Source organism: Falco peregrinus, chromosome 1 (assembly GCF_023634155.1).
Source record: "Falco peregrinus isolate bFalPer1 chromosome 1, bFalPer1.pri, whole genome shotgun sequence".
NCBI classification, from domain to species: Eukaryota; Metazoa; Chordata; class Aves; order Falconiformes; family Falconidae; genus Falco; species Falco peregrinus.
Window position 1 is genome coordinate 48,559,165 of NC_073721.1, and position 21,965 is coordinate 48,581,129.

Consider the following 21,965-nt stretch of genomic DNA (forward strand, 5'->3'; position numbering starts at 1 on the left):
TGATCCTGGAGATCAGGAAGGTGTGTGGGGGCAAACTGGAAGGATGCTCAGTGAGCTTGGCTGCCGGGCCAAGCTGGGTGAACGTGGCACGAAGGGGAGCAAGTGAGGCAGCGTGAAGGAACCGAGTTGGGAAAAGCTCAGGTCTTGCCGATGGATAAACCCCGGCGTCCAAATCCACTCTGGGCTGTCCTTTGTCTTGCCCATGACAGGTGCACATAGCTTTGCCATACCCTTGAGTTTCTCCTCCATGCCCAAGATCAGTACTCGAAAGACCTTGTGCTGTTTTCTACATGGAGGTGAAGGGCTCCTCTCTTTGCTTTAGTTCCTCCCCAGACCCTTTGTCCCGGCTCTGCCCAACTCCTCCACCAAGTCCTCAGCCTTCAGGTCCCACAAGTGCCCTGCCTGTCCCCAGGGTCTTTCTGCCCTGCAGGCCAAGCACTGCGATGGAGAGCTGCCCTGGTGGGACACACACAGCAGGTACCACCACTAAAGCCCCTTGAGCAGGGTCTGCCCCCGAGCTCCGCAGACCCCTCTGTGCTGTGACTGAGGATATGCATCCACAGGCCAGCTCTCTGAGCCAGGGCTTATTATGGCGACGCTCAGGCAGAGGCTGCAGAATGAGTCTTCAGTCTTTTGTTTAGCTCTTTAGGACTCGGATTTTGACTTTTAAAACATTTTTCTAAAACTCTATAAATAAATGACATTCTGCGCGCTTGAGTTAACATTAGCCTAAAAACCACCCTCCTTATAGCTCATGTCAGGCAAATAAGACAGGCTTGATAACTGGAGAGAGTGATTTATAAAGGCACCATATGTGAGCTTGTCTAAGAATTATAATTGATTAGTGAGTGGCAGAAATATTGCGGTGGTACAGAGCACGAACACCTCCAAGATTTAGCTCCTTCAAGGGGCCTGACACTAGTGACTCTGGCATTCATCCCAACCCAAAGCTTGTCAAGTCACCCACACCCCAGTGGCAACCCCTCAGGGCTTCTCACCCATCGCACCGGAGCAGTGGTGCTGAATCTGGAAGGACTCTAACCCGAGGACACGATCCATCCAAGGATAACAGCGGTGGGCGTGTAAGTGCAGCCATCTGCCAAGCCCGTGTATTTTCTTAGTGCTCCAGGAAGAACTTCTGGCCTGGGATCTGTCTAGACACCGCAGGCAGGTAGCAGGCAGCGGTTATTCTCATGGCAATAGCTCTGGCTGCCGACAGACATCCCAGGTAGGCAGGGAAGGGAGGACAGTGCTGTGACTTCCCTCTGAAGCAGGGATTTGGGGCTCAGGGATAGTGAACAAGACCCCGCGGCACACTGAGCACTTAGTACGTGTCAGATGTTGCAGCTTGCCCAGGGCTGTCCTGAGCCTCAGCGTGAAGCTGGGGGTCCCTTGGTGCTGGCTGTGAATTAAAAGTGCTCCTTATAGACCTGCAGCCCGGACTGTCTCAGTAGGCAAGGAGAGAGAGATAAAAGAATTAGAGCACGTGACAAAAATTCGTATTTCTAGCAGTAGGTAGCATCCAGTGCACATTAGACAAGAGTTGTTGAGTTAATTAGAAATGTATATTTGATACCCGGTCTGAACAGGGCCCTGCAGGTTGCTAAGGTTTAATAATTAATTTGTAATTTATTTGCCCATTAATTCTTCCTCTTTCAGAGCGAAGCCAAGAGCTCATGCACACTCGTCCATCATCCTGGCCAGCAGCACCGCAGCCCCTTCTCCCACAGAGCTGTCGGGGGTGACAGACTGGAGCCTTGTGCAGGCTGTAATTAGTTACTTACTGCAGAAGCTTTTTATAGGAGACTGCGTGCCTCTCGAGAAAGATTAACAAAGGGTTTATTTCCTGTGGGCTCGGGCCGCGTGTCAGCAAAACCCAGGCTCCAGAAATTATTGATTCGCTTTCCATAAGGTTTGCATTTTCAAGGTAAGTGATTTGGCTGTTACAGGCATCACGTCCCAGGGCTCCATTCATCACGGCGCAGAAACAGGGCTGACCAAACCACTGGGGGCAGGTTCAGGTTTAAATAGAGGCTGCAACACTTTCTCTTACTGTCACCATGTATTACAACTGGAAAAAGGGTTTCCAGGGTGCCCATTCCCAGCTAATCAGAAAGAAAACATAATTGTGATCCCCAGGTGACTGCAAGCCCCCTGCTTCCTTCTGCTGTCACAGGATCAGGGGTTTTATAGGCTCATTCCTATATGCTTATTCCTTTTATTTGCCATATGTTTTCTGAACCTTCAGGACTGTATTTGAGTCGTAGTTTTCAAGCCTTCTATTGCAAAGCGGATTAAAAGCCCCCATTACCTTCCAGAGGAAAGCAGTTTCTCAGGTGACTGGGTGATCCCGGGGATCCATGACACCCGCATGGACCAGCGGACACTGAGACATCCAGGAGCAGTGGGACAAACAAGCAAAATTCCAGCGGGATGGAAAAGGGCCCAATCGACAACAGCTGAGAAGCAGGAAAGTATTTTGAATAGTCAAGGCAAACATCTCACAGAGGTGAAGATCACGCTTTTAATAAAAAAACCATGTAGCTCACACTCTTGCTTGGAAGGAGAGCCCTCTGTTCCTGCCCAGTGCCACAGGGCAGAAGCGATTGCATCCTCTCCTATCTCAGCAGTCCTCATCCTCTTTCCACTGGCCTGAAAAACTCTGGCTGTGAGAAAATGTTCCAATGATAGAGGCAATGAGGGGGGAAAAGTGGATATGAATGGGGCACGAACGGCACCTCCCCCCATGGGCATGGCAGAGGCACGGCAAAGCCCCCCAGGAGGGTTAGGAGCCCAGAGACAATTCTGGCAGGAGTGAGACCATAGGACAAGCCAGTCTTCAAGTGTGAAATCTCACAAAAAGCTGCTGCTTTAAATAAGGATGATGGATTGATTGCCATAAATCATAACCCTGCTGACATCCCAGAGCTCTCGCAAGCAGCAGGGGTGCTCCTGTGGCTGGTTGTTCTCCCTTGGCAGAGGCAGGAGAGAGATTAGTCATGCGTTGCCTTTCCTGAAACCACCTCCTCCCTCCCCCACAGGACCATGGCTTGAAGAGAAGGAAGGATTTGAAGCTCCCTGTGAAAAAGGCTACGATAGGTCTTAATCACCGAGTTCCCCAGATTCATCAGATCAAGCCAGGGAAAGCGTTGCTGTCAGCAAGGTTACTGCTTACGTTGAGCAGAAGAAAATGAGAATCCAAATCATCTTCCTTTGAGGTTAAAAACCTCATTTCTGCTGGGTTTACTGGGATGACACGGAGACTGTATGGTAGCCCTGTCCTCTGGACCAGATCGAAGGGGATGTGCCTGCTCCCACCACAGCTGGGTTTGCCCTCGGTTCCCAGGCTGACCTGGTCCAGGAGATGCTACAGAACCGCGGCAGGAGAGAGCACAGAGCAGGATTAGCAGTGTGCTCTGCTCACACGCAGCCGTGGTGGCTGCCTGGGGGACAGTCCTCCTCAACAGCACAACCCCCCCACCCCAGGCTCTCCTTAGAGGCACAGCCTGGTTTATTGGTTACAACACAGGGCTGCACAAAAGCACCTGGTCCCTTTATTTGATCTGTCTGTAACTTCCCTGACCTCACAGTGTCGTTCCTGATTTACATTCCTGGGGGGGGTATGACAGTCTCACCCCAGACAAGGTCCCTCAGCAAAGTGGTCAAAGCCAGCAACCCCAGTGACAACCCCAGCCAGCAGCAGCCCAGGGGCTGCTCCCCTCCTGTAAGCCCTTTAAAACCTTTTCTACAAATGTACTTTTCTTAAAAGTTCAAAACCTTCTGGGCATAAATCCTTCTCCTCCCCTCCATGCTGCTGAAAGTTTGCTACCAGCTGTATATTTTTAGATTTTAAAAATGTCACCCTCAACTGCTCTAAGCGCATGTAAGTACTGTAAGAAACAAACCATATAGACTTTCTGTCAATAACACCGGCCTCAGATGGACTCCCTGCAGCCCTGGAAGAGTAAATTACAGCCTTCCCCCCCTCCAAATGATGGCTGGCTGCTTATTATTGGCTTTCATCTTTATTGCCTCTTAAGGTAAAATGGTTGGAGTGACAACAGCAAATAGCTAGCCACAAATTGTCTCTCATGCCAGCCTTCCTCCGACTTGTCAGCAGGCTGAGGTGCTCAGAGAGCCCCCAGCACTCAGCGAGGATGCTGAAACGGGCTGCATGCATCTTACCAAGCCATTCAAGGGGCCTTCCTAAATCCTACCCAGCTCTTCTCCTGCCACAGTCCCTGCAGGGACCGAGTGACATAGAAGGGACACACATCAGAGGAAGCACTGGACACTTGGCCCTATTTTACCCTCTCACACCATTACAGATTGTTCTTGTATGGGAGCATCCCACATTAGACACCAGTGAATCCACAGCTACCAAATAGCTCCACATGTGGGGAAGTTCCATGTGGCTCATCCCTTGCTTGCTACCACAGATTGGCTGCTGAGACTCACCCTGCTCTCTCTGTTGTCACCAGAACAGTCTGGTTTGTGCCTGGGGACATGGTGCTGTATAAGGTCAGGGCTAAAAACTGCCTGAACTGAGCTGTACTGGTTTTGCAACGCAGAGACTGAAATTTGTGGTGAGCACTTTCGATGTGCTTGAAGGAATCTCCTGTCCATGAGCCTCTTCCAAGGGGCAAGGCGGAGAGCTTGGGACAGAAGTGATGGGAATTTACAGCAGAGAAAGATAGCAGAGACAGTGGTCACCTAAAAAGAAACAAGATTTACACATGGAAACCAGATCCTTCCAGGCAGGGGTTAATCCACAGGGTCTTTGGGGACCCACCTCCACCCTCCAGATAGCAGGAAATTGTGCACAGCACATTCTTTGCCATAAGGAGGGAAACATTTTTGGAGCAGGAACAGACAGGCCAGAGCAAGCTTTTCTCATCCAACAGGAGTCTGACGGGAGGATCCAGTTTCAGAGGATTAGGTAATGTCTTCGGATCGCCCAGGAACCCACGTCCTGATGCGTCTGCTCAGGCAGCGAGCTGGGAGGGGAGGCAGATGTTGATGGCTGTGGACACACAGGAGCAGCCCTCCCAACCTGGCCCCACTCAGCCTCCTCGCTTGCCCACAGTGTGTGGGCAGGGATGGGGAAGGGATGGGTCAGGGATGGGGAAGGGATGGAGCAGGGATGGGGAAGGGATGGGTCAGGGATGGGTCAGGGATGGGTCAGGGATGGGGAAGGGATGGGTCAGGGATGGGGAAGGGATGGGGAAGGGATGGAGCAGGGATGGGGAAGGGATGGGTCAGGGATGGAGCACAGAAGATGGCTTCTGGCTAGTAACTGATGGCAGGCAGGAGACTCGGGGGGTGGGAAGCAGTGCCATTCCTCTCTGCTCCTCCTGTGGCACGTTGTGATCAGAGTCCATCTGACTGCCAGTCCAGGGGTGAGGAAAGGCTTTTCCTGTTGCAGGGGCAAAGGTTTCCTCTGCTCACTGCGTGCAGCGTAACCTCCTCCCAGGCTCTACCAGGACATAGGAGATCACCTTCCCTGCCATCGAGATGAAGCCCTCTGGCTCCTCCAGCCACTCCTGGAAGGAGTGTCCATAGGCCCCCCCCATCCCCCTGTGATGGTGGCAGTGCCATAGCCCTGCTCCTTTCCCACCACAACCAGGACAAGCGTAAAGCAAGCAGGCAGAGAGGGGCAGGAGCCCCAGGAACAGGCTCCAGCCCGCAAAGTTCACAAGCAGCAAAGCAGGAGGGTGGTGGGCGCACAGGGCTGGGTGGGAGCACCCTTCCCACTCCACTCCTGGCTCGCTGGCCAACTTTGAGCCAAGCGATTCCCCCTCCCTCCTCTTGCCTCCTTCCCTGACTTGCTCTGGCTCTGCTGTGAATTCATACAAGCTCCTACCATGGCAAAGGATGTGGCTGCACTTATTACAAGGTAGCGTGCTTTTATGTTGTAATTTAAAAGGTCCAGACAAAATGAACACCAAGAGCTGAGTCCTCATCACAATGACTCAAACGCAAGCTTTTTATAAGAAAATAAATTAAATTACTTGGCTGTTTTACTCATTGGGCTGTTCTACCTTTAACTGTATCCCAGCAAACATTTGTGTCTTCATTTAATTTTCTTCAGCCTAATACCCACCATAAAAGAAATACAGCAGAGAGCCCGTCTGATAACTTTAGCGAATTTCCATTTGACCCTCCCCCTGGGTTTTGGGTTGAGTGTTGAGTGAATGAGCTTTAAAAGCATCTTTTCATTTAGTCTTCCACAGCAGAAAATCACCGAGCCAAGAATCATACCTCACTTTGTCAGTAGAAAAACAAGATGTGGGCTTAGTGGAATTGAGTTGCGTTGGAGCACGGTATGGAAAATCTTGCATATGAAGCCAAACAAGGTTTCACTGCCAGTGTTGTAAGGGAAAGAGATGCAAAATTTTTGTGGCTAGTGTTTCTCGCCTGTGCCTTGGGATCTTAGGCTCTTTGGAAAAGAAGGATACTCATTTTAGGCAATGCTTTACTTTAAGCATTTTGTTAACCCTTTGTCGTACTGCAAGGAAAAAGTAGGCACTTGTATACTTTGAAGGAAAAATTGGTTAAAATACTTAAGATACAGTGGTTTAGGTGGTGGGCTGTTGATCTGTGCAACTCTCCGCAACAAGAAATTTCAGTCAGGCAAGAAATTTCAGAGTCAGGGCAAGGAGAAGGGAAGGAAATGGAGGCAACCAACAGCAGAGCATCTTTCAGGGACAGAAAAGTGCTCAGCAGATGAGTTTAGAAAGGCCTGATATCCATGCATGGCACCAGGGAGCGTGGGAGGGAGGCAGAGCGCTTCACAGACTTCACAGCCTTCCAGGGGGCTGCCAAAAGCAAGTGATGAACCAAAACACCAGGGTTTTTATCACGAGTTGTTCTGTTCCAGGCTGGGGCGTGCCCTGGGCATGGGGAGAGGGAGCCACGGGCAGGGGGATCGGGACCCTGGCAGGGGGATCAGGCATCCCTGGCATGCCAGGCAGGGGCAGTGGGCATCCCGGGCATCGCGGGCAGGGGGAGTGGGACCCGGGCAGGGGCAGCGGGCACCCCAGGCATCCCGGGAAGGGGGAGTGGGATCCGGGCAGGGAGACCAGGACCCTGGCAGGGAGATCAGGGATCCCGGGCATCCCACACAGGGGCAGCGGGCAGGGGGAGCAGGACCAGGGCAGGTGCAGCCAGCATCCCGGGCATCCCGGGCGTCCCGGGCAGGGGGATCGGGACCCTGGCAGGGGGATCGGGCACCCCGGGCAGCCGCTCCGCTCGCTGGGCTCGCTGCGGTCGGGAGGTGGCAGCAGCACTTTGCTCTTTGCTCGGACCGGCCCCACCGGCCCCCCGGGGGCTGCCCGAGGCACTCCCCCCCACCCCCTCGGGGGGGATCAGCCCGGCTCCTGAGAGCTGCTGGCCCGCAGCCTTCTCCCCATTCAGCTCCTGCCCTGCGCCCCCATGCCCACCACGGTCACTGCCAGCAACCGAACCACCCCGGGGGGCTCCAGCCCAAAGCCCCACCAGGGAACCGCCTGGAGCGCAGCTCCCACCTGCCCTGGGGAGCTGAGGATGAAGAGGGGACCACTGGGGTGATGGAGAGCGATCAGCCGGGTCCTCAGGTGTGTCCCCATTTCTTGGAGCCCCAAATTTTGTTTGAAACAGGGACTGACACCAAACCCCAGGTCCTCCGAGCTGGCTGCGTACTAGTATCCCAGTGCTCTCATCTCGTCCCATTTTCACCCACACAAGGGTGAGGCGGTGGAGGCATCCTGGGGCACGCCTGGGGGTGGGTGTCTGTACGACTTGGTGATGCCATGGGGAGACCCGTGGAGATGTTGCTTGGGAAACGTGATGCAAAAGGCCAAGGTGCCCTTTGCAGCCCCAGCGTGGGGGGAAGGCTGCTCTGCGGGGGCACAGTGAGACCCCGACCCTGGCCCCGGGGCCAGCTGGGGTGAAAAGGCTACTTGAGAGAGGTCAGGAGGAGAAAACTAACCTGCTTTTCTTTGGCAATTATGAAGTGACAAATTACCAGTGAAAGAGCTCATCTGTCTTTATTTATTTGCAGAGCCCCTCCTTGCTGCAGAACTCAGGCAGAGAGGACCAGGATCAGAGCCCTTCTCTTAAGGATTTCAAAACAGTCTGCTGACACCTCACTCCATCTCTGTCAGCACCAGCAATGCACAGAAATTAAGTGGCCTGGTGCCACAAGTAAGATGCATTTCCAAGCGTAAGCACCCCAAGCATGCTTTGCACTCCCCAACACAGAGTTTTCCCTTCTGCATCCCCTCAAATACCCAGAGGAGCAAGAATAGCATTTTGCGGGGGAAGCTGAGTTCCCCTCCTGATCCTATGCCTCCAGGAGCTCAGGATTAAGGGAAATCTGGTATTAGGAGGCTCCTGATAAGCCAGAGAGCTCTGGACCCCTTTGTGTGTGCCATCCCTGAGCTCCATGTCTCAGTGCTGCTCACAGGGCAAGGGTGAATCCCATGCACACCCAGCCCGGAGACAAAACAAAAGCCCCAAGCCATTGCATGTGTGAGATGTTTAATTGCATTACAATCATCTGTTATCAAGGAATCAGGAAGGGAGTCAAAACAGGCAATTTGATCCCCACAGAAGCTGGAGAAACAGCAACGAGTTGGCCAAGGCTGCAAACTGCCTCCTCCCTCCCCAGCAGCAGAGGAGGGGGGGCAGAGCCCTTCCCTAGAGCTGGGTCTGGGGGCCTGGGAAAGCCCTCTGCCTTCCCGGCAGGCAGCAGCAAGCACAGCAGCAATCACCCACAAGAAAAAAAAATAAACAGTGGCCAGCTTAGTTTTTCTTTTCTTTCTGTTATTAGCATCTTTAAATATAGAAGCAAACCCAATTTTCCAAGCAAAGCGTGGGTTTCGAGCCAGTGGGCAGCGGTAACCCAGCCAGCCCGTGGCAGGAGGGCGAGCATCCCGGCAAGCGCTGCCCCACGGATCCTGGCTCGCTCCACCCCAGGAGCTGGGGGAAAATAATCCCTGAGGAAGGGAGGTAAATATTTACTTTCTAAACATAAACTGCTGCCTGGAGGTTAACAAGACACATAACCACCCTCTGCAACATGAGCCATCAGATGTGTGATGTGGCCAGCTGGGTGCTCCCTGCTCCCTGGGGTCTCCCAAAGCGGGGCAGGGGATGGGAGGGGGCAGCTGCCCCGTAATGGGGAGCAGCAGGTTGCTGCCGAGGTGGATAACCCCCTGCGCCCCTTCCCCTGCCCTCCTCCAGCCACCTCCCAGGGCTTTCCAAATGAAAAAATATTGCGGCCAAGTTAGCAGCACGGATCGTCACTAACCAAATTGAAACTCTTCTTTTCCTGCTCTATTTGACCGGCTCTGCAGCCGCCGGGGGAGGATTTATCTCCGCTGTAAACCCAAGAGCAAGTTCAATCTTGTTTCTACCTGGCAACAAATCCAGGTTAAGCCAAGGCCAACGCTAACGGCTCCTGTGCATGCACTCGCTGCACCAGGCTCCCAGCACTGCCCTGGCAGCAATGCTCCCGCTCCGCAGGCGACTGGTGTGACTCCCGGAGGGATGGGGGCTGGAAAACAGCCCCTTGTCCCCACGCGTACACCGCAGGTAAGTCACTACACCCTCATATATTGCACCCTGGGGGTGCTGCCCAGCCTCTGTGGCCCCGTGCCCCCGGGTCAGAGGGTCCCCCAAAGCCCATGTCCCATGCGGTGTCCCATGATGGCACTGGGATTGTCCCTGCCCGCAGCTCTGCGATGCGCCCAGGGTGGCCTCGGTCACCCCATTGCCACCCATGCAGGGAAAGGCCACTAGCCACAGGCACCTGGACCCCTCGGGTGTCTGGCCATGCCAGTGGCCACAACGGCCACTTGTCCTGTTTGCTGCAAGACAAGGAGGGGGATGCGCTGGAGGGAACAATGTGGTCCCTACCTGGGTACAGCTGGGGATGTCAAAGGGATCTGAAATTCAGTCAAGGGAAATTCCTGAGGGGAAGGAAAATAATTTCGCCTTCGCCAAGTCTTGGAGTTCCCCCCATGGTCTGCCCTTGCTCCATACTTACAGCTGGGTGGGATTTACTCTGACGGCCTCGCAGTGAGCAGGAGGGATGGTCCCTTGGGAATGGGGACCCTCCGGGGCAATGGGGACCCCAACAGACACAGCCCCCCAGTGGGGACACCTGAAGGAAGAGCTCAAGACACACCAGTGAAGAACAAAAAAGGTCTTGGACTGGGTTATATTTTAAAATGCTCATATATTTTCTTCTTTTTTTCTCCTTTTTTATTTTTCTTTTTTTTCTTTTTCTTTTGTTTTTCCACAATTCTAATACAACTGTTCATCAAAATACTGGCGTTTCCAGCAGCAATTCTTTTTTTTTTCTTTTTTTTTTTTTCTTTTTTTAAAGTGAATAATTATATACGGTAGTGATTTCACAGTAAAACAGACCTGCGGGAACGCCAGATATACGTGACAAAAGACACCCCCAGTCCAGCCCACCCTTCCCCACCCACCACCCCACTACCCCCCAAAAAAGATTTTGGAAGTGGGGGAAAAAATAAAAAGTTCATTCAAAAAAATTACTTCAAAAGAGATTTCATATAAAGCCTTTAAAACACGGTCAAAAGTTTCTCCCTCTTCTCCAGATCCCTATCCCTGTGGCTGAACACTTATAGAGAGAAAAAGAGAGAGAGAGAAAATAAGAGAGTTTATAACAATCTCTGTAGAAGAAACAAAACAATCCAGAAAGAAAATATCCAAGAATACGTAAGGGATAAAATTACATTTGTACAAAAATAGATTTTAACTTTATTGATGCTTTAGATATTTTTCCTTATCTTTTTTTTTGTCATTCTAAATTTTAATGTATTTTATTTTTTATCTATGCATCCCATAGCCAAGGCATCCATCACTAAGTATTGGGAATTGCTAAAGCTATTTTTACTCAAAACCACCTGCTGCTCCAAAGAAAAACAACAACAACAAAAAAAACAACCAAAAAACAAAACAAAAGGCATCTTAAAATAGATGCAGTTCCTTTGTCTCGCGGAATAAAGATCCAGATTTGGCATCTGCCAATTAGGAAAGGGCTTCAGATACAATGTACTTGCTTACATGAAGCAAAAAAAAAAAAAAAAAAAACCAAAAAAACAACCAAGAAAAAAATTGGAAAACAGAATTGACTTAAAACAAAAAAAACCCACAAAAAGTCTGTACTTGCTACAGTTATAATATATGTATATGTGAGTGAGGATATTTATACAGTGTATATATCTACAGTACATACATGTATACACACGCACATATGTATCAACTTAAACCAGATCATGCACGCTCGTCACTGATGGGGACAGCATCAGCTCTTGAGCCACGGTCCCACCATCCTTAGCCCCTTCCATGACCAGAAGCTGAGCCCAGCCGGCCAGGCGGGGAAGGGTGGGCAGTGAGGACGGGGGGGCCCCCGGGTCCCAAAGTGCAGAGAAGCTGCCGGTGAGCTCAGCGGGTTGGGGTGGGCTTCCTACAGCCATGGGTGCTGGCGAGATGAAGGTCCTTTGCCCGTAACTCCATTCCACAGGTCCCACCCGGCAGCGGTGCTCAGCCCATCGGTGCAGATGGATGCTCGGGAAGCCACAGCATCCTCACGGGGTGGCCCGCGGGGGTGCTGGATCCGGCTCCGCTGGGGTTAGGGCTTGGTTGAAACGCACACACGTGAGAAGGCAGCGAGGAACATCCAGGGTGGCAGGTGGGTGGCTGAAAAGCTGATGTTTGTGCTATCTTTAGAAAATTAAAGATTGTCCCACCAACAAAAAAGGAATTTAAGAAAAAAATATTAAAAAATAGATCACCCTAATCAAACCAGATTTTTACAAGACTACTAAGATCTGGTTAAATGAAAGTCCTACCCCTCTAGTGAATAATGTGCCTTTTTTTTTTCTCTTAACCATGTATCACCTCTTCAAACAAGCACGTAGTATATTTATAATTATTATGATGAGGACAAAAAAAAAAAAAAAAAGCCCAAAGTGAAAAAGAATACAAATGAAAGACTCAAACTCATGCAAAAGCACATTGCTTTAAGGCTGCTGTGGCAGATGTTACTGGACGCACAAAAACTTTTCCTTCTGCTGGGGAGGGCTGGGCTGGTGATGTTGGAGGGGGAGGCGCTGGGTGGGCTGGGGTCTGCACTCTGCAGGTTGATCACACACACCCAGGACCTGCTGGCAACCTGAAATGCCCAGCGTGGCTGCCGGGGGGATCAGAAGAGCTTTACTGAAAGCAGCAGGGATGCTGGGTTACAGCAACACAAGGGCCAAACCCCAAAAGCCCAGGGACAACGCTCAGCCTTTCCCCAAAAGCCTCCTCTGCCAGGGGCACATGTTGAGGCTGTGTGCTACTCCACAGGGAAACTGAGGCACGGAGACACACGTCCTGACCCAGAGCCCCTGGCCCGCAGCGCCCTCCCCCCCTGCACCATGCCACTGGCTGAGGACACCCACGGCTTGTGGCAGTTCATTGTTACTGGGTCAGTTGCTAACTGGGATGGGATGGGGTGGGGTGGGACAGGACGGATGCCACGGCATGGGACGGGGCAGGACGGGACAGGACGGGATGGGACGGGACGGGACAGGACGGGACGGGACGGGACGGGACGGGACAGGATGGGACGGGATGGGATGGGATGGGATGGGATGGGATGGGATGGGATGGGATGGGATGGGATGGGATGGGATGGGATGGGATGGGATGGGATGGGATGGGAGCTCCTGCTTTCCAGCCCAGCAGTGCCCAGGGCTGCAGCTGGCCAGACCAGAGCCTTGCAAGCCACACCAGTTCATCACCCAGCACCCAACAGCCCCTTCCAAGCCATCAGTCAGGAAAACAGTGGTTCCACCCAATGGAGAAGGACAGTGGGTTTATTCTAGTGCAATGTCCACCAATTGTTTCCCAAAGCACCCTCATCCTCTCCAGCAAGGGAGCTCTGGGGTCCTTTCTGCCGGCAAAAGCCGGGCTGGGGGCTGCCAGGGCTGGTTTGGCTGCGGGTTTCACTCCGTGCCGGCTGGCTGGGAGCAAACACCTCCCTGCAAGCCCCACGCTGGCAAGGAACAGCCTGCTCGTGTTTACTGGCACCCTTTACATATTTCATTTCTCTTTGCCTAGTTTTCTTGGCAAATTCTTGCAGGGTGAAGCTGTTTAATAATATTTTCGGCGGCATGCAGGCTGCTGGAGAAACACAGCCAAAACACTTTCCCTGCTTCTGTGGATTTGCCACTCCAGGCCAGCCTAAGGGAAAGTTATGACCTGAAATCCTGAGTATTTATTTAGCAATGAGATGGCCTGGTTAACTGCAGGGGATGGAGCCGGGGACTCGAGCTGCCAGGTGGGATGACAACAGGCGGGTGACAACTGTGCCGCCTCGAAAAGAGAGATGGTCTCATGGGCCCTGCTCTATCCCACTCCAGGCACAAAGATGTTTGAAGAGCCAGCTACGACCCACAGAGAGCAAGAAGAGAAATACCTTTGGGACCTAAGAGTTTGCCGTTTAAGACATGGAAGCCCTTGGCCCCAGGCCAACCGCAGGCACCTTGTTCTTGGCTCTGGGTACCCATCCCATGGTGTGTTCGGGACAGTCCGTCCTGCCAAGGGGGAGAAATACCCTCCCCAACATCCCTCAGTGCTTGCTCTGTTTTTTTTTTCTCTAACTCACTTTTTTTCAGTGGGCCACTGGGGAGGGTGAAATGGGGAGGTGAGGGGGAAGCACTCCCTGGCTGACCTCCTCTCCCCAGGCACTCCTCAGGGAATCCCATCCCATGGGGTGTGGGCAGGTTCCTGGGTGTCCCTAACACCCCAAAAAACCCTGCCCATCTCCCTGCTGTCACACCAAGACTCATAGAAAGGACCATGCAAAAGCTAAGGTGCTTGTGGTGCTCTCGGCATCCCGGACGGGCTGGGTTCCCCACCCAGTCGGGACCTCTCAGCCCCCGCATCCCAGCCCGACGGGGGGAGATTCAGGGGAGGGGGAGCCCTTCTTGCTTCACCACTAATTAACAGCCAAAATTACCAGCCTGGCCAAGTACTCCCACTAATTGTTGCCTTGCAGTGTTTTGCACGGTAGCTGCTGAATCAACAGGAGCAGCCTCCCAGGTGAGCCGAAACCCCCGTGCGAGGCGAGGGCGCACAGGGGAAACGCCTGCCAGTACCCGGGGCTGCCATGTGGGGCACAGAGGGGGCATTCTGTCGAGCCCACTCCACCAGCTGGAAATGCCCCTCTAACCTCACTAAACCACGTTCAGGATCAAAAAAACCAAGGAGCCACTGCTGACATGCCAGCTCCTGCTGCTCCAGCGCCAACAGCCCTTGAAATAAAGCGTAGGTCTGGCCGGACAGGCTGGACCGAGCCTCACGAGAGGTCTGTGCCAGGGTGCTGGACACGGTGCTGAGGGCAGGGGTCCCAGCAAGACCCCGTGAGCTGGGGAATGGTGATGTTGAGTCCCTGACAGCCTTAAAGTAAGTGCTCCAGCCAGCTTGTGTTCGTGTGGGCAGCTCCACACCAAGCGCAGAGGCACCTCTGGGAAGAGCAGTGACGCCCAGCTGCCCTCTGGGACAGCAAAAAGGGATTTTTCAGGTAGTGCTGCCCGCAGGACCCTCTGCACAGAGGGTGCCCTGGCTCCCTGTGCCACCCATTGCCTCATTATTTGGAGGGGGATTCAGCTCAATCCCAAATCCTCTGCTTTTAATTGAAAGGAGAAGGCTCTGTGCAGCCACGGGTGACTCATTCGTGGGGCACGGCCGGGCTGCCTCTCCAGCCCGCCTCTCCCTCCGCGAAGTAACTACCGAGACTACTAATAATAGTTAGAAACCAAAAATAGAATTCTTTTTTTTTTTTTTTTTTCTTCTCTTTTTCAAAAACTCCATCCTCTGAAAATAGCCAGCTGCAATCCAGCAAGTTCAACCACTCCCCTCGGCTTGTCCAAACCCCACTGCCCCACGGGCCGGGACTGTCCCCGTCCCTGCTCCTGCCCCGGGGGAAGCACCACCGGCCGCGGTGATGCCAAACCCGGCTGGTGGCTCACCCCGAAATTGATGGCACAGCGGGGGCCGGGGCAGGGCTGCGAGCCGGGGCGGCGGGTGGCAAGCTCTCTCCGCTCCCACTTCTCTACATCTAGCGCAGGGAATCAGCGAGCAGGTCTTGAGATGCAGCAGTGACAGCAAACGGACAAGGGTGAAGACGACGAGGAGGCGAGGACGGCAGGGGGTCGCCCCGGATCAGACGGTGCCTCCAGCACTGGGGAGAGGAGGGAGGGATGGGCTGGGGTGGCAGCGGCAGAGGAAAGCAGAGGAAGGGGCCCCGCGAGACCCCAGCCAGGCGAGGGACTGACCCAGCAGCAGTTCTCTTAAGTCATTTGATGGGGCGCTTCCAGCATTTCCATCAAGAAGGTGTCGATCGGTGTGTCGCCTATTAGCTTGAAGAAGAAGAGGTGCTCCAGGCATTTCAGGCCGATGGACCGGAGGGCCGGGAGACGGAGCAAGAGCTTTGCGAACCTGGGGGCAGGAGACACGACATGGTCACACGCCCCACCGGCAGCCCCGCTTCTGCCCCAACCCCCAGAGCTTCTGCAGTCGCCCCTGCTCAGAAGGGCTGGGAGTCAGACACAACCTCTTTTGCTACCAAAGTCATGGGGCTACACCCAGAGCTGTGCAGAGATATCACTAATTATGTCCCCAGCCTTGAAGACCAGGCAGCCACGGTGGGTATTCACAACAAACGTACCAATAGCCAAGCTGGAAGAGTAAAATAAGAAAGGAAAAGCCGTCCCTGCACTGGGGCGCACCACTGGCTTCACACACCCGCGTCATGGACATGTATTACCATTCAGTGAGCACCCCGAGATGCTCATGGGGTCCCTGCACTGCAGTCACAGGGAGGAGGCACCACCAAGCACAGGCAGTGCTGCAAGCAGCTTCAGCAGCTCCATCTTTGGTCAGGGAAGGGGGCAAGCAGCCAGGGAGGGGACGGAGGAGATGCTGAGTGGGGTTAGTTGGCACTTGGCTCCATGCACCAAGCACCTCCCAGGCAGCTCCGCCAGCCACCACTCAGCTGCTGGCTGCCGAGCCCCGGGGGCTGCTGGCGCAGCAGAAACCCGGCTGTCGGGCTGGAGGCACCTCGGGGGTGAAGCAATGGAAGGATACAAGGGCTTTGATGCAAAAGCTGGAAGGAGTGCTGCAAATCAGTCAGGACACAGGGTGCTCCCCTTCTCCCTGCCCAGCGCGGGGCTCCAACAAGCCCCAGACGAACAAAAGCCCTTTCTCCTCAGCCTGCCCTGCCCGGCTGGGACACTCCTCAGGTCTTACCGAGATGCCTGCAAGAGTGGAGATGCCTGCAAGAGCCGAGATGCCTGCAAGAGCCCAGAGGCAGGAAAGCTGTGCAGCTGGGCAGGGGAGAGCCAGGGGGGCTGGGGAGAGCCGACAGCGCTGCAGGAGCCAGCCGGGGCAAAGGAGACAAGCCCGAGGGCCAAGCCGGCCCTGCTGGGGAAAGGCTGGTGTGTGCTGGGCTCCGAGGGTGGCAGGAGGCTGCGGAGCCAGGAGAAAACCGCTGGCTCCTGTGAGGGTGCTTCAGAGCCCCCCGCAATGCCAGCCAGGGCGCCCCAGGAGTACAGGCAGCAACCCCAGGCACTGCGGGACATCACCTCCCTGGGCCAAGAGCTCTCAAACCAAGGAAAAAGCCCTTTAAAAGGCCAGGAGCATGTTTGTTTCTACTGCTGCACAATCAAGGCTTGAACACAAGCAAAGGCCAGAACCAGCCCAGGGAGAGGGGGACTCTCTAGAAAACACACGCATAGGGGGAAACATGCACAAACATACAGACATTACACATGCATGCACACTCCTCTCTGCCTATTTTTTTTTTTTTGCTGAGCTGGCGAGGATGATGGGAGCAGAGCCAGGAAAAACAAATCAGTCCTACCAGCCCATTCAGGAAGTTTCACTTTAAACCAAACCAGATGATGGCTCCAGCCCTCCGATATGTTTAACTGTGAGATAACCAGCCCGCAGCACAGCGTGCCAGGGAGGGGAGAAAATAGCCCTGATTCCCCGCGGCTGCTGGGTGTCACGTACACACTGTGCCCTCCCTGCAGAGAAGAGCAGGGGCTGGCGCAGGGGCAGCATGGCTGGGTTTTTCCTAGGAATGCCTCCCTCCGTCTCGCTGCTGCAGAGAAGTTCCCTTTTGGTGTTTACATGGTGCTCGCAAGCTCTCGATGGCCGGGCACTAGGCTGAAGTCATGCACGGAAGGGCACCCGAAGTGGTGGGGAAGCCAAGCGCTCGCCGCAGCATGGAGCAGGGGAGGGCACCCACCACCGGCTCCACCAGGCATTTGCTCAACCACAGGAAGAACTTGTTTCCAGCCCCAGATGGTAATCACATTGTGCCATGAGACTAGGAGGATGGAGAGAGCTCCCGAGAGCTGCATTTAGCTCTTGTGCAACTCTGGACTCCCAGCCCACGAGTTAACCCTCCCAAGCCACCTGCGCTTACTCCACCAGTGCCCTGCACCATGGAAGAGATGGAGTAAGGTCAGCAATGCTCAGTCACGGCTCTCCGGACAGCCCTAAGCGTGCAAAATCCTTTACAGTCACCAAAGAAGGGTGTGAGGATCACACAAGAAGGTCCCCAGCCCAAGCTCATTCAAAGCCAGCGAGAGACCAAACACCAACTGGTGCAGCTACTGGACCTAAAATACTCCCTTACACATCGCTGATCATTGAGGTAGAGCCCTGGGGAACTGGTTCTGACTGGTGGCTCGGCAACCCTGCTCCGTGTGCACAGCAGCTTCGTGGTGGTTTGGTCAATGAAGAGTGAGTGGGGCTCTCCCCATGCCAGCCCCTGCCCAGCACCACCCCAGCCTGCAGCAGCCAGCAGCGGCACGTGAGGGCAGCATGATGACTCAGCTGCAGACACTGGACACCTGTGTGAAGCAAAGGGTTCATCCCACTTGGAGAATAATCCAGGAGAGCTGCTGGCCACGATTCCCAAGGCAACTGTCCTTGTGCCAGGTATGGCTGGCTGCTCATTGTGAGCCCCAAGGGGAGCAGAGCTCTTCTGCAGCACCAGAACGGCCAAAGTCCAGGCTCTGGATCTGGATTTGTTTAGGAACTGCAATTTAATAACGCTTTCTGGAAGAGGAATCAGCTTGAGAGTTGGCCTGAGGTCCACACAAACCACCCGGGAGAGGAGAGGTAATCATCCCTGCTCCGTGCACCATCCCCATCCCTCACTTCCCCTCCTCACCGCAAAGTCAAGCACACCCAATGGCACCTTCATCCTAAACTCTCCCTGCCACAAGCCAACCACAAACATCCAAGAAGCCCCTTAACAACACATCTTTTTTACATCTGCCAGCACATAGGTACCCAAAGAGGGGAAAAAAATAAGTCCGATATTACTTCTGAGGGCATGATCCGCCCACTGCATTAAAAGCATCCTTTTTTTAGTTTAACCATCCAGACACGCAAGACCAGGAATGCAGGTGAGATGCAAATCCCAGCTGCTGGGGCTGTTTGCCCCAATATTCACGCCTCAGCACCAACAGCAGTTTCCAGTGCTTTGCTTGGTTTCTCAAATGACTGTCAGTAACTTAACTGGCAGTTGCCAGCTTCAGGCTGTAACTGGGAAAATGCGCCCACTCAGCTCCAGAGCGGTCCAGGAAAGCATTCCTAATTCCCCCTCCCATTCCCAGCTGGATTGGGGGAGGTGGGGAGGGGAGAAAAGAGCATCAATTGAGGCTTTCACTTCCCAGCAATGATGCTCATCTGCCACTGAAAATTAACTCCATGTGCGTCTTATTTTCGCTGTGGTTTGCTCTCCGTGGTTGCCAAAAGGGAAATGATACCCCTTCCCCCATGCGCTCATCCCACTGCTGCGGCCACAGGAGCTGGAGCTCCTCAGGTCTCGTCACTCCCGACCTTGTCCTGGCTGTGCTGCATTTACTGGCACAGGAACAAAGACCTCTCTGCACTTCACAGGGGGATTTTCTAAGGACGTTCAAAGCTGAAGCAGGTAGAAATGAGTGGGTTTTCTCTGCAGAGAACTGTTCACGCCCAGAAGACGTGTGAACAGACAGTCCAAAATGGAAGGAGCCAGCACCTGCACGCAGGTGCAGGACCCTGAGGACCCTTTGCACCGGCTGCAGCACCCAATGCACAGGGCTTTGCAGGCGTGTGAGGCTGCAGGGGGACAGGGCACAGCCAGCAACTCACCTCCCGGGCTGGTCGGGGTATTTGTGTTTGCAGTATGCCTCTAGCGATGCGTACACCTTCTCCCTCAACGCCTCCACTTCAGCCGGGTTGGAGAGACCTTTTGAGTCTGAAAGGCAACGAAAGGATCATCAGCCAAAAACCTCCAGGCTTTCCAGGCAGGAAAGGAGTCCCCCGTGCACCCCCCAGCCCCTCCCATCCCTCCCAGCACCACCAGACCAGGGCACAGTGGGGATGTGGGGTCTGAACCCCGGTATTTGGGGCAGCACCTCCTGGGGAGTGTTCAAGCCCTGTGACTACAGAGGTGGTTTACCCCATCTCACACCCCAACCCCAACCATTCTGACTCCTTCCAGCGGTCACAGACCCTCATTTAAAGGCTTTAAGTCCCCCTCAAGCCCTGGGCTTGTGGGATTTCTCCCTCCAGCACGAAGCACCATGGCAGAGCTGAACAAAGAGCCCCGGCTCTGGCAGGTCCCCCGCGACACGGCGAGGATCTGTTTTTAGTAAGGTGAAAGGGACAGTCAAGCAATCGATATCGCCAAGCACATGCACGATGGGAACCTCTCCAGATTCCCCTTCTTTTACCATATACGGCTAATCCCAAATTACAGACAATAAATTACGGGTGATTACAAGGGGGTGGAGGGGGGTGAGCAGAAAAACAAATGCCAGAAACAGCAATAAACCCTGCTGAAATGCACTGGCCCGGGTTTGGTGGGAAAGACCAGAGAGCCGTGCTTGCGCACAAACCACGCTCCTGCAAGGGCAGGGAGGGGAAGGAGTGGCCACAGATGTGGAGGTCTGTCCTTGGCTGCCATCTCTTTTTGCTCGGGACTGACCTGCTCCAAAATACAGAGAACCCCTGCAAGAGAGCTGTACAGGGGTCTGCAAGCTGGCAGTCTATCCCCCGCTGCAGCAGGGCTGTGCTCTCTGAAACACCGGAGACAACTCCAGCACTGAGCCTTCTTCTCCCCTTGGGCAGCTGGGGCTAAGGGGGAAAAGCCAGCAGCACGAAGCTTCCTGGAGTCTGTAAAACTAAGCAAACTGCAGGCAAAAAATAAAAGTTCTTGTGTATTTTATGAGAACGTTTCATGCCTTTCACCCTCTCCAGGTCTGCAGAGGGCTCTTCCAGAAAATCAGTTAATAAAAGCCCTTGGATGTTGAGATTGGTAAACTGAGGACAATAACATCCATGCTCTAAGTTTGCTCTAATCCGTACTTTTCTCTTAAAGGATATCTAGATTCATTTTTGCTCCTATTCAGGGACAACACCCTCAAGCACCAGAACTTTCTTTTTACAGAGTCGCTGTAAAACTAAACATGGGAAGACCGTGTAACGTTGATCAAGCCAAAGCCCCTCAAGCTCAGCAGAGAACTCAGCCCATCAATAGAAGTCGGCTCCAAAAGCAGCATTTGCCATCTCCTCGGATGATTGCAGCTGAGTCCCAGCCAAGCCTGAGCCCTGCACGGAGAATATTCTGGACCGCGAAACCATGCTGCCCTCTGCAAAGGGGAAAACACCCCTTGGAAAGGGAGGCCTAGAGAGCAGCACTGGGCATGGATCCAGATCCATCCCTGACCTGCAAAGGACATGCTTGTAAGGTGGCAGATGCACGTGCAGCGCTTAATTTGACTTTCATCCTTGCCTCTCTTCCTTCTTTCCCTGTCCTCGGGAGCTGGGTGCCCTCGGTTATTTGCACTGAAGCTTTACAGGTAAGAAAAGGAGCCAAAAGGACACGGCATCAGCCAAGAGAGGACAGGAGAGAAGATAACGGCATGTACCGGGGTTGAAGAGGACAATGGCTCGCAGGCAGCCTAGCTCTGTCTTGTCCATCTGCATGTCTCGCATTTTTGACACGAGTTCTGTCAGTACTCTGCAAAGGACACAGAAATCACAGGCGTCAGCATTAAAAAGAAATGAAAAAACATCCAGGTGTCAGACCCAGAGCGAGGTCCTCTGGCGTGTGGTTAATGAAGTCATGGGATAGCGCTCACTTATACCAGCTGAGGATATGCCCTCATTTTCCTCCTGTATCAAAAATAGCTCATTAGGAACATCAATAGTTCCTCGGAGATACAACAGGGACCATAAAAATTGGCTTCATACATTCACTGAGAGGCTTTGGCACCTGAGAAAGCTGTCTAAAAATAAAAAATAATAATAAAAACAAAACCCCAACAGGTATCTAAAAGCAATTTCCTCTGCCGGTAATTTTTATTACTCCCTTTGCTCTTACTGCAGGTGCCGGTCTTGAAATATTTTCCACTGATTGCCCAGTTTTTTCCTGTTAGATCCTGCAGTGAAGTCATGATCTTGCACTTATGACCTCACAGGAAACAAATGATGTCACCCAGGTCCAAAGAACAATTTCCTTGCAAAGCAAAGAAGCAAAGGTGATTTGGTTTCAACTAAGTCATCTCAAGATGAGTCTCGGGCAGAGAAACCAGCCACCGTTTAAGCAGCGTCTGGAGCCACGCTGTGGGTCAAACGCCCTGGAAGTCTGGCTTCAAAACACTTTCCCAAAGCACAAGATTAAAGAGCCCTCGGGAAACGCATGTGGAACCTGCTGGGTATTTTTGGTGCTTTTTCATTGTGAAAATAAAATCGTGTCTTGGTCCAATTAAAGATGAAAAGAAATGAACGAGTGGCCTCCTTGTAACATTAGAAGGCATCTGGACCCCATGAAAGAGGCTTTGATTTGCGCTGGGCAGCCTGCTCCCTGACTATTTCAGGCTGTTGGTTTCTAC

The 21,965-nt window shown here is 53.3% G+C and overlaps 1 protein-coding gene across 6 annotated transcripts in view; it reads right to left on the minus strand.

The window, feature by feature from the left end:
- Positions 1–10,333: 10,333 nt before the first annotated feature.
- Positions 10,334–21,965, minus strand: part of RXRA (retinoid X receptor alpha) — a 119,213-nt gene continuing 107,581 nt past the window's right edge. For all 6 annotated transcript variants that reach the window (XM_055801112.1, XM_055801116.1, XM_027778056.2 and 3 more), the window contains 3 exons: positions 21,000–21,091; positions 19,219–19,324; positions 10,334–15,504 (listed from right to left, as the gene is read on the minus strand). In XM_055801112.1, coding sequence (XP_055657087.1) covers positions 15,357–15,504; positions 19,219–19,324; positions 21,000–21,091 — 346 coding nt within the window. In that variant the 3' untranslated portion in view covers positions 10,334–15,356. The remainder of the gene's footprint in view (positions 15,505–19,218; positions 19,325–20,999; positions 21,092–21,965) is intronic.